General features: G+C 45.8%; 1 protein-coding gene across 1 annotated transcript; it reads right to left on the bottom strand.

The window, feature by feature from the left end:
• Window positions 1-7,324: 7,324 nt before the first annotated feature.
• On the bottom strand, window positions 7,325-11,631 carry TMEM207 (transmembrane protein 207). Its single transcript, XM_040074662.1, has 5 exons — window positions 11,345-11,631; window positions 9,361-9,398; window positions 8,989-9,033; window positions 8,402-8,541; window positions 7,325-7,473 (listed from the first exon to the last, which is right to left on the bottom strand). The coding sequence occupies exons 1-5, from the start codon at window positions 11,438-11,440 to the stop codon at window positions 7,325-7,327; spliced, it is 468 nt and encodes a 155-aa protein (XP_039930596.1). The 5' UTR covers window positions 11,441-11,631.
• Window positions 11,632-12,682: the final 1,051 nt, after the last annotated feature.

Below are 12,682 nucleotides of genomic sequence, written 5' to 3'. Positions count from 1 at the left end.
GCTTGGACAAAGTGAGTGAAGATCCAAAATCTGAACTTGTGCATTACAGTATATCTACATCAGCTAGAAACTAGGATAAATGATACTAAAATCTATTGTTCCTTTCCATCAAAAGGTATTTAAACCTAGGTCAGGACTGCTGTCCCCTCCTGCAATCCAGGCTGGATGGGGTTAGAACATCACCCAGGTCTTCACTAGGGTGGGGAAGGAAAAACCCTGTATGGCTTAATATGTTCCCTAAGGATGGATGTGAACATTCTTTTGTGCCTTTAATAGAAAGAGAAGCTGAGACATAGTTTTCTAAGGGCTGGTAGGAACTGTCCAAATTCAGTCCTTTCTGACTATGGGCACCACACCATACCATTACTGATTGAGAACACTCTCCCAGCACAGAGATTTCTCTGCTTAGGGGCAGAGGAGAAGAAAGGTGGAGTCTCAGCTGGGTGTGCACAGCTGTGGGTGCTGAAGCACCACAAGAGGTAGGATTCCTCCATGGACTGCTTGATGGGGAGGCTGAGTTTCCTTCTCCCAGACAGTATGAAGCGAAACCTTATGTTATGTGGGCCAGGGGGAGATGGGCTGGCTGAGGATGGAGTGAGCTGTATCCCAGGCAGCCCTTCTGATCACTCCTATGATGGAAAATGAAGGGCTGAGTCCTCTGATGGGCTATCCTGGAAGCAGCACCTTGTGCTGCAGCACAGAACTCACCGGCAAGGCCAAAACATAACGCAGCCCTGACACGGCTGCAAGTCGAGGAGAACCCAGAGCCTGGAACAGGCAGGACAACAGCAGGTCCACATGGCTGTGCTGCAGGCCCAGGCAGCTCCACAGGGCTCAGAACACAGCACAGCCACCTCAGCAGGAGCCCTGGTGGCAGCTCTGCTGCCCGGGCAAGGGAGGCTGGTGCCTGCAGAGTTTGTGCCTGCAGAGTTCGTGCTGCTTGGACTGGCAGATGTTTATGCCAGCCAAACCGAGGGCAGGTTACTGCCAACAGATGAGCTATATCAAACAGATGTAAACACAGTAGGAGAGGTGATGGAGGCTTTTTTACAAGGTCCTGAGAGACGAGTGCAAGAGTTATGAGCGATGTGATGAATTCACAGATCATACCAAGAATGCACAAAGAGGTGTGGAGGTGACAGGAATTTCTGTCTATTATTGCAGGAAACTGCATGCAGAACTTGGTGGTTGTTTATTTTTCTTTTTGAACTTTTTAACAGTCACATCAGAAATGTGTTTTCTGTGGGTCTTTGGGGCAGGAGAGCTGGCACTGCTGACACTCTCTGCCCGGGCAGGGAAACCTTTGTAACATTTGTGGGTCTGTTTCCTGGGCGGTGTCCCTGTGCTCCCCTGCTCCTTCAGAGACACACTGGGAAGGAGATGGAAGGTGAACACACCCCAGAGGAAGAGCTGTGTTCACTGACTGCTCCACTGCCCACATCCCCACTCCTGCCCAGAGAGGCAAATGCTCCCTCAGCCTCTCCGAGGGCAGCCACAGCCCTGCTCACCCAGCTCGGAAATGCTCCTGGGGAGGAGGTACCCAGCAAAGACATCATCAACTCTGAACCAAAAACTCCCCAGCCTATGCAGCCAGCACATTATCCCTCCCCATGAGTGCTCAGGGATGCCTGCCAGCCTCTTGCTGCTGTTTTCTATAGCTTTTTCTGAGCACAAAGGTTATTTCTTGCTGTGAAGATTTATTTTTTGTTTAGCACAGGAGAAATGCAGGTGTAATTACAAATCTCAGACCATTGATTTCTCCTGTTCAGTGCTTGAGGAGAGTTCTGGGCCTTTGTCCTAATGGTCTTCAGCTTGTTTTAAGGTGGTGGGGGCTGTTTTGTGACTTGCTACATGTGGGTCACACCAAGCAGTGGCTCATGGGCACTGAATATCTATGCCCTGATCAGGGATTATTAAATATTACTTTCTTTAGTCCCTCCAGCCCTGTGTTCCTCCTTGGGGTACACAAATGAAGCACACAAATACCCCAAATACTACCTTAACCCATCCTCCTCAAATAAAGTTCACATGCAAAGAATTTATATGCAAATATTCTTTGCATATGAAGAGGAATATTGCATCAGCATTTGTGAGCCTCTCTTCTTCAGCATCTGTATAGAGTAAGAGTTAATTCCTTAATCATACTTCTGTTCTAGCCAAACTCTATGGTAGGTTCTGAGGATCTATCTCCTGCACAAGAGACCGGGAAAAGGTCACAGCAACTCATAGTTTTGCTAGGTTAATGTTTTGTAACCAGTCCAGTACTGCACTGCTTCATTATTCAAATTCTGCTGACAGTCTATCTGATGTTTTGATCGACTGTTAATATTTAGTTGTTAATCTCTGTTTGATTTAATACTGCCACTGGTTTCATGACTGCAGGATTCACTCCTCATTAGCTCATTATCAGGTCACTTTGCAGATCTATTCTACTTTAATTGTATATTCATTAGCAAGAAAACTCCCAGAAAGTAAACAAGACATTTCTTTCAAAATCACAACCAGTCCCTAAGGCTAAAGATGTATCAGGTGAGCTCAGTTATTAAGGTATTTCCTTAAAACCTACCTGCATTCCATTCAGCAGCAGCTCACTAGAAAAGACAATAGACTGATTTTCCCCTCCCGATGGCCATTGATGGCTTACAAAGGCTTTTTGTTCAATTGCAATTTCCAGCTGAGATGAGGCCCAACATTTAATCCATCAGTTCCAATAATTTTTTTAGGTTTCTCCATATTTTCACCAGTTTACAAGGGGCATTTTTCTATGTTTGGGCACCTCAGTCTCCATTTCCCAGGGCATAGGGAGAGTCAGGGATTTAGCTGAGAGCTGGGAGTAGAACCTTTCCTCGCTGTGTGCCTGCCCCAGGGTGCTTCCTTGAACTGGGGCTCCCCATTGTCCTCTCCCCTGACAGCTCCATGCACTCTCCCTGGTTGTGGAAAACAGTAAAGTGTTTAGGTAAGATCTTTGCTAAGTTGATTCCATGCCTTACAGATAGCTATTGATTTCCCATTTTGATACAGGCAAGTGAGGGGAGATTAAAAAATGGCATCTGCATCTGCAATGGCTGTTCTTTTCTGCCTGCAGCATCTCATCCTCTCCCTGCCTCTATCAGCCTTGCTCATGAGGGCTTTTAATACCTCCAGCTTAATTAGTGCTCACTCTTATTGTGACCTTGTGAACCAGGCTATCTCCTACTGCAGCTGCATCAATGTTTCCCAAGATATGCATTTCCTGCCTTTTCACAGTCATTGCCGTGTGATTTTGGTGCGAATGCAGGAGATCCGAACAATTATTTACCGCAGACAGGAGCAGGAGTGCAGAACTGTGTTTTTCTTACAGGTTGTAACATCAGTGGCTTACAATAAACACAGCTGTCTTTGGGTGTTGCATCTCTCTAACCCGCATCCAGGTTTTGTTGCCAAGGTGCTTTGCCAAGTGACCTGCTTGGACTCCTGTGAGGGGAATCACGGCTCTCCTGCAAGGACACACAAAAGGCAGAACAAATAGGACCTGGGACATGGGGGAGTGATTTTGGAGGCTCTCTAGACCTTTGCTTGTAGCTACAGGCTCAGTGAACATCTGCAGCAATGCATCTTCAGCGGCTGAAAACTTTGTTCCAGCTTAGGCACTTCTGCTTCGAGTCATTTCATAAACTTTCCAAGAGAGAAAAGTAAAATTCCACCAAGAATACAAGATTTTCTCTCTCAGCTTGGGCTGGACTCCCACAGTTTGCTCTTCTGCATCTGTTAAATATTGTGGGCAAGTGATTAATGACTGAAATACTCAGTCCAATCGCCGTTATGGCAGCGAGAACTATTTTCTCCCTGCAGCTCCTGGGCTCCTGCTGTAAAATGCCTTTGAGCGAGAAAAGAAAAGAGCCAGAATTGTGCCATCTAGTGACCCAAAGAGAGCGGGCATCTGTCCCCAGCCCCGTCCTCATCCTCCCTGCGCACAACTACTCAGCCCATAATGAAGAATTTTGAGTGACAATTAAAAAAAAAAAAAAAAAAAAACCAAAAAAACCCCCAAAAAACAACATAATAATAATAATAATAATAATAGTAATAATAATAATAATAATAATAATAATAATAATAATAAGCAATTCCCGCCCCCCCCCCCATCTTTCATGTCCAGCTCTCCTGGTATTCCAAACTGACACCTTGTTATGGCTCAGCTACCTCTGGTTTTGCTCTATTTTGCCCGAGAGCCACTTTATGACTTTATTATTCAGCTGTTAGTCTGCAGAGGTGAAAGTCCAGCTGCGTGCCTCACCACATTCCCTTTGTCTTTTTCCTCCAGATGGTCACCAGGCACAATTGGCTCCTCGGCACTGCTCCCATTTCGCCCCGCAAGTCTTGCTGGTGACAATTTCCCCCACAAACACATCTGCATTCTAGTTTTTCTGCTTTTTTTTCTGGAGCTGTTTGCCATTTCTTCTCAAAGTCAGCAGGAAGTGTAAGTCAGAGAATGAGTGGCAGTCAGAGAGCCACAGCAAGAAAAGTGCTTTTCCAAGGTGAACCCTGTTCCCAAGGTGATGAATTAAAAGGAAATGGTTCTTCTTCCCTTGCAATTCTGGAAACATCAGCCAAACTGCATTAACTGCCCTCATTAAGAGCTGAGTGCTTATAAAAATATCAATTACCCAGCAAAATCTCTGCTTGTGTAAGAAAGGGAACAGAGGTCTGGAGTAACCTTGTCCATTCTGCTGGAGAACACAGGAGTGGGGTGGCAAGCTGGGAGAAGCAACTTCCACAGGGAATAATAGGTTGGTAGAGCCACCCAAAAAGCTTTTGTAGAAGGAAGAAACCCATCCTCTTCTCCATTCCAGTGACCAGGAAGCCAAGGGCCAGGGCCCTGAGCCCCTTCTCAGGGTGCCTCCTTCCCTACCCCAAGCCAGCAGCAATATTAGTTTATGTCCTCCCCAGAGCAACCCTACATGAGCTTTTTTTGCAGATACCTCCTGGCTTTCAGCAGTTTCTGGAAGCTCCTGTGGCTCCTGTCACGTTGCACAGGTACCACAGCACACAGGTTCTCCCACGCTGGTGACTCCAGATGGAGCCTGATTTTGTGACAGCTATTGCTTACTTTACCCCGAGCCACTTGTCGCAATTCTGATGGAATAATTTGATTCCTTTCGTGCATAATTAAAGCTCTTCAAACATGAAACAATGCACATGAGTCTCAGGGGAACAAACCCGTTCCCTCGAATATTTCTGTGTGCTGAAAGTCTTGCTTGCCCTCTGTTGGGTGTCTGGGGAAGGATTTACCACCTCGGGAATCGCTGGTCCTCAAGAAAGAGGGACGCAGAGGGATTGGAGGCGCTGAAACCTGAGCAGTCCTCGCTTGTTAGCCTCTTCAGCCATCTGATTAGAAGGTGACATTCAGTGAAATTAAAGGCAGCAATTTATTTAGAGCCAAGCCATTAATAAGCAGGAGGCAGTAATGTTTTATGCAGCACATAATGCAGGCAACCTGTGGAGTTCTCTGCCGTGAAGGGGTCACCGAAGCAAACTGTGTAGGTGGGAATCAAGTGACAGCTGATTTAATGCCCACTAACAGGCTATGCAAGCTGCAGTGACAAACATAATCAAATCTCATGCTTCGGGGCATAAATTGAAGGGGTTGAGTGGTGGAAGCAGTTATGTACATGAAAGATCTGATCCTGAGAGTTGCTGATTACCTGCAATTCTTACTAAGTTCAGCCAGCAAAAGGACACTCAGAAGTTGCTCGATTTCTCCCCTGGCTGAGTCTGTACTTGCTAATTTTCCTTATTAATAAATCCAGTAATAATTTAGCCTGCTGGCACAAACATTCATTCGGCTACAAGTAACATTTATTTCCTTTCACACGAGAGTCAATCATTAAAGCTGCTTCTAAAATAAGATTTTACGGAGATAATTTGCTGTGGTGCTGGCAAATAATTTTTTTCTCAAAATATGGTGCAATTCTTTATCTGGAAAATGTACTTACATAGAATCATCATGAGATATCATGATAACCTTTAGTGCATTTATCTTCCCAGTTTCCTTCCTGAGCACGGGAACTGGTGCTATCCTCACTCTACAGGTGGAGAGGTGCTCCATGAAGCAGGCTGTGGGCTTCCATTAATCTTCTGGGGTTCTAATCCCAGGTGGACCCACGTGCCCAAACTGGGCTCCTGGCTCCATGGGAGTGCAGAGCATGGGGTGACCTTACCTTCTGCAGCAAGAGAGCTCTGACTGCACCCCCAGCCCTCGCCACTGCGAGAGCAGAGGCAGAGAGGTCAGGCAGGCTGAATTCAGCCTTCAGTGACCTGCCCACGATAAACGAAGGGGAATCTTTGCTTTCATCTGGAATCCAGCTAAGGGGGAAATTCAGCATCTTTCTTCAGTAATTTGAGAACTAGTTAGGCTAATACCTCCAAAGAATGACTTTAGTTGAGCTGATCCTGCTTGGGAAAAAGGCAGTCTGGATGGCTTCTTAAGGTATTTTTCCATCCTGTCTGCAGCGATCACCTCAAAGAAAATGGCATTCTTTATCCTAATAGATTTCTGTAGCTACATACTAAGTACTTAAGCCCCTAATTCATGTTTGTGGGGAACTTTTATGTGGGTCCTGGGCCATTCAAAGCCTTCCAGTCTGCAATGCTAGGGCAGGAGTAGCTGAGGACAGTCACCATGAAATTCAGAACAGCTCAAATGAGCAAACTCACTTTTTTTTTAATGCTCTGTAACCAGCTCCTGCCACTGCTACTCCTCCATAACCCTGTCTCTTGTTTTCTCTTCCCTGGTCATAAATTGCTGCCTTTTTCACGAGACAAAACTGATACGCTGTGCTAAATATTTTAAATGTGGCAAACAATCCTTCATCAGAGTGGCACGATTGCATTGCGATGTATTAGGACAACATGACTTTGCCAGAGGGTGTTCCTTGGCACAGCGCCGAGTGAAGGAGGCAGCCCAAGCCCCAGAAGTAGCTATCGAGTAATTTATCAACATTTGGTCCTAAAATACGAGGGGTTGCACCAGCTAAAGCAGCCTTAGAGAGATAAATCTAGAGGCTGAGCCAGAAACCCCAAATACACACAGGCCTTTGAGGAAGCTTCCGGAAATCCAGAGATATCAAAATGTCAAGCTGAACTCCTGTGACAGAATCAACACACACTTTTCCCATTTATTCTGTTGCATTTAGTCTCGTCTTTCAGGTTCAGTTGAAATATGTGCTGCTTTTCAGTCTCTCAGCCAGCCTGTGGAAAGGGCTGATTTGATCTCACACTCCCTTAGCATGATGGAAGATCTCTGATGAACCAAGTAGGATCACTGAAAGCCAACATGTGGTGTCTAGAGCTTGTTTTCCTTCATAACATCCTCATAAGATGGAGGCAATTCAGTTCCCCCAAGGCTGAAGCATGGGGCAGGAGAAGAGGAAATCTCTGCAGCCATGCAGGGGCTCAGGGATCCAGAGAATGGGCACGGAGGTGCTTCAGTAGCTGGAGAAAAAGCAAAGTCACAACTGTAGAGCACACAGGCATGAAGGGCAAGTGTGGGAGTGAGAGGGGTGAGCCTAGGAGGAGCTGCCAAACCACTTGGAAACGAGAAAGGCATGGACGTAATTTTTGAAGGATGGCATCACAAAGTCTTTCACCACAAATTCCAGATACAAGAAGTTGGGACAGAGGAATTTGGGTGGGTTTGGGGTGGGTCCTCCCTATGGAGACACTGTCTATAACCACCCAGAAAGCAGATAATATGTCCTCTGGGAAGGGCTTAGCCTAATGACAGGATTAGCTTTATTTTTCTTGGAGGGATGTTGTCTGGCTCAGCCTGCTGATGCTGCTGGCCATACTCCAGGTCAGCTCTGGATGCTGCACAGTCATTATAGCCCAGTCCTCAAAATCTGGGTGCCCCTGGGGGAATGTTGATGGTGGCTGCCACAATGAACAGCACCCACCAGGACAAGCTTTTGACAGCCCCTGGGTGTGTTAGCCAGTCGAGCTGGCTACTGGGGTGGCTCAAGTCAGACAGTTTTGCCTGAGTGAGAAATGAGGGCCACATGCTGGAAAGGGCTGCCTGAGCCCTGTGGCTGCATGTCTTGGGCTGCTGAGTGGCCTGGCACTGAGGAGAAAGTCCCACACACTTCCAGTGTTTGCCTGGCCAAGCCCCAGCTAGGCACCTTTGGGACACATGGACACACAGGGACAGCACCAAGGTATGGCTCAGTGAAAAGTGGATGTGGCTTCAGCCCCCAGTGCATGGTCTGGACACGTCCCCAAATGCCAGAGCCGGGCACCCCACCGCTCACCACCAATACAGCCCCTGGCTGCATCCCAGCTCCCTGACTGCCTTTGACTGGGTTATGGGTGGACCTCAGGAAGGCCACCAGGCCCAGCAGGACCTTGCAGCAGGGACAGGACTAACCACAAAAGGAATCCGAGCTGCTGAGGGCAAAGACAGCCATGGTGCGTCGGGGGAGGCAGCTCCGCCGCTTCAGCCAGCACTGCAGGCAGCAGCAGATCCCGCAGGACAGGAGCACGGCCAGGAAAAACAACACCAGGAACCTAAGGCAGAGGCAGCAGGGGAGGAACAGTACCGTCACCATCTGCGGGCAGCACCGACAGATGGCTGCATGTCTTGAAATTAACATATTCATTAACATCTTTTGCAAATAGCCGTTAATTGTTGCGGTTTCCTCACCGGCGCACTGGACACGATCAAATTTCCCAGAAACCAACGTCTCACTCCTGAGTGCTCAGCAGAGAGTGCTGGCTGGAAATTCAAACATTTCTCCCTGAAATCATCCATCGTTTTTTCCCCAGCTCAGTTGTCAGCGTACAGTGAAGAGGAGATGGATAAATGATTTCCATTGCTTTGTAACGACAGAACACAGGGACAGCCCAGGAGCAATGCTCTCTAGCTATCAGTCTTTCTTAATGCCTTTCTCTCCATATATCCATCAAAGAATATTATTTGCCAGTTTTTCCCCTTAAAGCAGATCTGAGACTTACCACACGTACCAGCTGCTAAAGTTTTCATTGCTCTGTCCAATGCACCTAAAAAGGGAAGAATAAAAAGGACTTCCAGTCTGGTGTGAGGGGGCTGCTGTACCCACCCCAGCACATCTACCAACACGAAGACAAGCACCATCAGTAAGCAGAAGACTGAGAAGTTTTCTTCCATGCCCGTTCAAAATTTCTCTATGTGGATGGGAGCAATGCAGGCGGCGCAAGAAGCAGAGTGCCACTGGTTTGCCTTTCAACACTGGCACCCTTCACCAGTATTTTTACTGAAAACCCAAAGGGTTGCCAGCCTCCATTTCCTCTTTTGGAAAAAAAAAAAACCCACGGCAGCCACGGGTGAGAGAATGAAGCCACACTCACCTCTCGCCAAGCTCACAGTCCGACCCAGAGTCTGCTGACTGAAAACACACATGTAAATCAGAGAGGGCAGGCATGCTTTGTTTTTTACAATTTACCAGTATGATTACTGTTCTTTGAGTGGGAAGTTGGAGAGGAAGAGCCATACCAATGCCGGTCCTGCAGGGTTGAAACCAGACCTCTCCTTAGGGATCTGCCTCTGTGGGTCTCTGCTTTGAGCCAGCTCAAATCAAAACCAGCAGAGAACCTCACCAGGAGCTCAATAAATTCAGTAGCTTGCAGATGAAAGCTAGGCCAAGGAGAAAACATTCCTTTTGATGTGAAAGAGGGAAAGACAACAGCAGGGAAACACCAGCTGGAGTCTGAGACCTGCTTACTGCACTGGTCTTTGCTGTTCAGAAGTATCTGCTGAAAATGCCCCACAACCAAATTTTTGTTCAGTGGCTCATTTTTTGGGGGGAGATAATTGTGAATGTAGCAGTAAATTGGAGCTGTTTTGACCAGAAGTTTGCTCAATCCAGCATTTTCCTGTTTTCGGATAATAGTGGTGCATCATTCCCAGAGTCAGGTTTCAGGTATTGCAAATATGTGAACCTGGAACTTGTTTTTCGGGTATATTTTCTACTCTCAGCTCAAGCCAGTTTATTTTTGCAAGCCTTGTTATCTTAGCCTCAGTTTCATATTATCTGTGCAAAAAGTAACCAGAGCAGTTCATCAGTATAATTGAATCCAACTCAATAGATTTTTTTTTTTGGCTGACTGGTGTTAGGTGTGTTATTACCATTGCCCAATGCTGCTACCAAAAAAAAAAAAAAAAAAACCAACCAAACAACAACAACAACAAAAAAACCCAACAAAAAACCAAAAACAACAACAACAACAACAACAACAACAAAAACAAAAACCCACAAACAAACAAAAAAAACACAACAACAAAAAAAACACCAAAAAATTCTGATCAGGTATAGAATTGTGACAACAGTGGAAAGCAGAATGAACAAGATAGAGGAATTTAGACTTATTTCTCTGAAAAAAAAATATTAGAATGTAATTTGTAAATAATTACTTTGGATTTTCCTTTGCATATATCCAAAACACCTAGAGATTTTTGACTTTGAGTCCAACTGGAAGACTCTGTTCCAAATTAGAAATTCGTATCAAATATGCATAACTGTAAGATCTCATTTTAAATCTCTAATTAACAGGTTCTTTTTGTTATGCAAAGCTCAAGCCACTCCAAAGAGTAAGAAATCCTCCCCCCCCGCCCCAATCTCTATAATATGTCTGATCCTGTGCACACAATGTATTTCAGTCCCTTGTTTCACCAGTGGTCTTCAGGTGCAGTAAGTCTTTCATAGAAAGCAATATCTGTGAAATTTCATGAGTGGCTGAAGCCCAAATGAGGAAGAATAGAGAAAAAGACAGAAGCTTCAACTCTTCCAGACGTGTCCTTTTAAAATTGAGCTAATTTGCCATGTCACACATGCACCCTGGTGCAGAATGCTTTAATTCTTTTGAGTTTTTTTGCACTTCAACTGATTATTAAATAACAAGTCAAAAGCAGATAGCTGATTGCTGTGATTACATGTATCCTGAGTATTCTTCATGGCTGAATGACAACCCCTGGACTCTTATCATCCTTGAAACCAGCTCAGCAGAGCCACCTTAGCGTAAACTGCAGCAAAGTGCATCTGCTCTGAGGCAGGAGTCTGTCAGAGGAGCCAAACACCCACCCGTGCTGCTGAAGCCCCAAGCTCTTCCATTTCAATAGCCACAGACAGGATAAAAGACAAAGGCAGGAATGTTTTCTCTGCATTAATTGGAATTTTTGTGGGCATTAAATCTTCCCCAAATTCATTAGGTGCTCAAAAAGTCCTTCACAAAGTAATAATAGTAATAATAATAATAATAATGACTAAATTCTACAAAAGTTGGAATCTTCCCCCCACAAAATCCCTAAAATCAGCCCAGTGAAGGGTTTGGTTACCTGGAAGAAGGTTAAACACAGAACTCCAATTCCTGCTGCGATCCATGAAGTTAAACACAAAGCTCCAGGTCTCCTCATCATTAGTGTGAGAAACATTGTGAGGGCTTTGTTTGCAACAGTGTTTTACCCTCTGTAATTTGGTGTTTTTAAAACTTCTCTGCACATCGTGCCTGCTGCCAGAGAATGCGTTACCCAACGGCTTCCTGCGCCGCAGAAATTACCGCTAGCCAGGGAGCAAATTTGGGGTTGCAGGGACACAAACAGCCACCAGAAGTTAAAGGAACACTGGTTTAAGGTCAGCACCTTGCAGTTGTTTCGGTATTTTCATAGCTGTTCACATATTCCTGCTGCTGAGGCTTAGTTCCATATTAACCCACGGCTGCATTTAACAGGACCTGCTACAAATGAAAAGTCACTGGTGTCCGTGCAGTGGGGCCACGCTTTCACGGAATGCTGCCTTCAGATGGAGTATTGGCATTGCAGAAAAAGCAGAGGTAGCCCCAACCATGCCCTGTGCACTGTGCCTACCGCCTCAAACCTGTACCAAGGATGAAGGAAACCTTCCCAGCCTGAGACAGCCACCACCACCACCAGTACTGCTGTTACGCAGCTGTCAGCATTTGCCAGGAAAACGCAGCTGAAAAAACCCCATACATCCCCAACGGGTCTTACAAGGGACACAGAATTTCACTGCACACTCAATTCCCAAAGAGCCACCCAGGTGATGTGGTTAAACAGGGCGAGAAGATGGTTTGCACTCTGATCCACTCGGAAGGGACAATCCCAGTTTGTTCAGCAGTCAGTAATAGGTTGTCACTGAAGTTTACAGCCCGTGGCTGAAATGCACCATTAACTGTGGTTCTTCCAGATTTTAACACAAAGGGTGTTGCCATGAATATGTTTAGTTGTCACTCCGGAGTTAAGCATTATGTTGGGATGCCATTACTTCTGTAATGATTGACAAAGCCCAGCTGCTCTTGAGGTGTACCTCTGTGGTTTTGCTTCAGCTGAAAGGTCGAGAAGTCTAACCAACTATGATATACATGCACAACACAGGTTTGTTATTAAATGTTCAAGTTTTTCCCAGTCCCAGGCCAAGCCCTGGTGTTCTCTAATGCTTACTTTCATCTCAGCACTAACGAAAGAGGAGCCCCTGAAATGGTGCCTGCTGAGAAACATCTCTCATGATGGTGCTAAGCACACGTGCTACACAATACAAATGGTCTGAACATGCTGTCCTGCTTCAGACCAATCCTTTCCAGTGTTGCTCAACAGTAAATTGCCAAACCAATTTCTTAGCTGTTTTCTTAAAGAAAAAGCTCCTGCAGTATAAAATTG

This window comes from Hirundo rustica, chromosome 10, assembly GCF_015227805.2.
Source record: "Hirundo rustica isolate bHirRus1 chromosome 10, bHirRus1.pri.v3, whole genome shotgun sequence".
In the NCBI taxonomy this organism is placed as follows: Eukaryota; Metazoa; Chordata; class Aves; order Passeriformes; family Hirundinidae; genus Hirundo; species Hirundo rustica.
Note: the sequence above shows the minus strand (reverse complement) of the source record. Positions and strands in the feature narration are given on the sequence as shown.